Source organism: Penaeus japonicus, unplaced genomic scaffold (genome assembly GCF_977035675.1).
Source record: "Penaeus japonicus unplaced genomic scaffold, GWHDUDI00000001_assembly GWHDUDI00000024, whole genome shotgun sequence".
In the NCBI taxonomy this organism is placed as follows: Eukaryota; Metazoa; Arthropoda; class Malacostraca; order Decapoda; family Penaeidae; genus Penaeus; species Penaeus japonicus.
The window spans coordinates 27,260,727-27,263,226 of record NW_028234426.1 but is presented as its reverse complement, the minus strand read 5'-3'; the positions used below and the strand labels follow the sequence as shown (position 1 = coordinate 27,263,226).

Below are 2,500 nucleotides of genomic sequence, written 5' to 3'. Positions count from 1 at the left end.
AAAATGCATACCTTCACATAGCTATCTGTATGTGTAACTTACAATCCTATGCATCTTTAGCTTCTTACTCGAGCAGTGCCTGTATACTGCACGGGTAGTATTTATCTTTATAATATATTTCAATAAGAAGAAGTAGAAGAAGAAAAGGAGGAATAAAAAGGAAGAGGAGCAGGAGGAGGAGAGAATATAAGTTGTTGTAATGTATGATTATTAGTACCATGACTATCAATAATATTGATATTAGCACCATTTTCCTCACTATGATCATCATCATAAATATTATCATCACTTTTATAATCATTACGATTATTATCATCATCGTCATTACTTTTTATGAATATAACTGACAATATACATATCGTTAGTTTTATTACTATATTTTTATTACTATTATCATCATTATTATCATCAATACTATTTTTTTTTCTTTTTTGCTATTGTTTGTAATTGTAATAGTAACAACAGTATAAATAGTATTATCAGTATGTGTAAAATCAGTATCATCATTATCATTATCATTATCATTATCATTATCATCATTATTGTTGTTCCTTTTGTTGATATTATTTCTATCATCATCACCATCATACTATAAGTTATTTTAGTATCATGATTTGTTTTTTTTTTTCTTTTTTTATAGTTATCTCTTTTTTATTATTATCTTGATTTTTTTTCTTTTATCATTATTATTATCATCATCATTACTATTGTTATCATTATGTTATCATTCCTATTTCTACTTCTACCACTGCTTCTACTTTTATTGTTAATATTACAGTCATCAGCATTATCATTGATGTTGCTTTTTACAGTCATTATCTTTATTATCATTATCGCCATCAGTATTATCATTATCATGATTATCATTATCATTGTTATTACTTTTATATATTATTTAACTATCATTATCATCATCATCCTTATCATCATTGTTATTATTATTATTATTGCTATTAATAATGTCATTATCATTATAATTGTTCTTATAATTATCACAATCATCATGGTTGTCCTTATCCCCCTCCTTCTGACCCGTCCCCCTCGCCCCCCAGACCCCGTGGACAAGAGCCGGCCGGACCGCCGCGGCCAAGGGCACCGCACAGGCGTCTCCAAAAACCACTCTCTCTACAACGCCCCCCCGACGTCCGCCTCGCCGCCCTGCCCTCGCCCTGGAGACGCCCTCAGCGCCCGTCTCGTCAGCGGCCTCCTCGTCGCGTGGTTGCTTCACGCTCTCGCCGCCGTCCGCCAGCGCGTGTGACGGTCGTGAGGGTGAAGGGAAGACGAAGATGATGTGGGAAGAGAGATAGATAGATGGAGAAAAGAGGGACAGAAGAGAGAGAGAAAGAGCGATAGATCAGATGGAGAAAACCTGCGAGAAGAAAAAAAATCAGATATGTGATAGATGGAGATCGATTGATCGATAGATAGAGTGAGTGAGTGAGAGAAATGCAGAGATTTACAGAGAGAAAAAAAATAGTAAAGAAGAAAGAAATACGTGATATGTGATAGCCGTGTTGACGTAAACCCTTTGGCGGGTCGACCACGAACCGATGCTGGGAGACAAGTCCGCATTTCAAAGAGATTCTGTTACTACGTGCTACTGTGTTGCTACCATTATTACTACTACTAATATTTCTATCATCATATGTTAGTGTTGTTGCTGCCACGTGCTACATAAATTAAAAAAAAAAAAAAAAAAAAAAAAAAACAAGAAGAATGTTTACTGCTCCAAACACGCCCTGGTGTTGTCGTTGCCATGTACTGAAACCTCTGGCCCAAGTGTTAGCATATGACCCCCCTTCCCCCCGCCCCTCCCGCCCCCCTCCCCGTGTTTTGATAGACCTACTCTTCCTGTCACGTGCTGTTAACGTCGCCCCGCTCTCTAGTGAGTGTTTAGTGTGAGCACCTCGCTAGAGTCTGCTGCCGCCGCGTGCTAGTGCAACAGAGCAATAGGCTTGCAACACGGACGACCGTCAACAGCATGGGAGAGCGCGCACGCGTGTGTGTGTGTGTGTGCGCGTGACGATGTTACAGATGCTGTTACGTCGTGCGTCTCGTAACTTCGATATTCCTATTACCAGATCCAGAGATCGCACACATCCACTTGTATCATACGCCTTCACGTCTTGCCTTCTCCTACACGTTAATCGTTCTCTTCGTGTCTTCCCCTGTACTTCCTTTTGGTTTGTCTGTTGCAAGCAGGCAAGCAGAGATGGCTGGCACTGCATGCCTTCCTTTTGCATCTGGAGTCATTGGATGCCCAGCTGAGAAAAAAAAAGAGATATATATCAAAGCCAGTGAAAGAAAAAAATATTTCGTGTCCACTTCTGTATAGAGTTGTATATACATATAAATATATATATCTATATCCATAGCATCTGTAGAGGTTCATTGTCTTCATTTCTTTATCTAGGGGCGTTGGGGTTACAGATCTCGAAACCACAAGAAGAAGAAGAAGAAGAGGAAGAAGAGGGAGAGGTCCGGCAACATATATCTTGAA

The 2,500-nt window shown here is 39.0% G+C and overlaps 1 protein-coding gene across 1 annotated transcript in view; it reads left to right on the top strand.

Annotated features, from left to right (window-relative positions):
• The window catches only part of LOC122248341 (neurotrimin), a gene marked incomplete at its 5' end in the record, with an annotated part of 60,405 nt that extends 58,688 nt beyond the window's left edge, over positions 1-1,717 (top strand). The window contains one exon of the mRNA XM_086551166.1: positions 1,053-1,717. Coding sequence (XP_086407292.1) covers positions 1,053-1,258 — 206 coding nt within the window. The remainder of the gene's footprint in view (positions 1-1,052) is intronic.
• Positions 1,718-2,500: the final 783 nt, after the last annotated feature.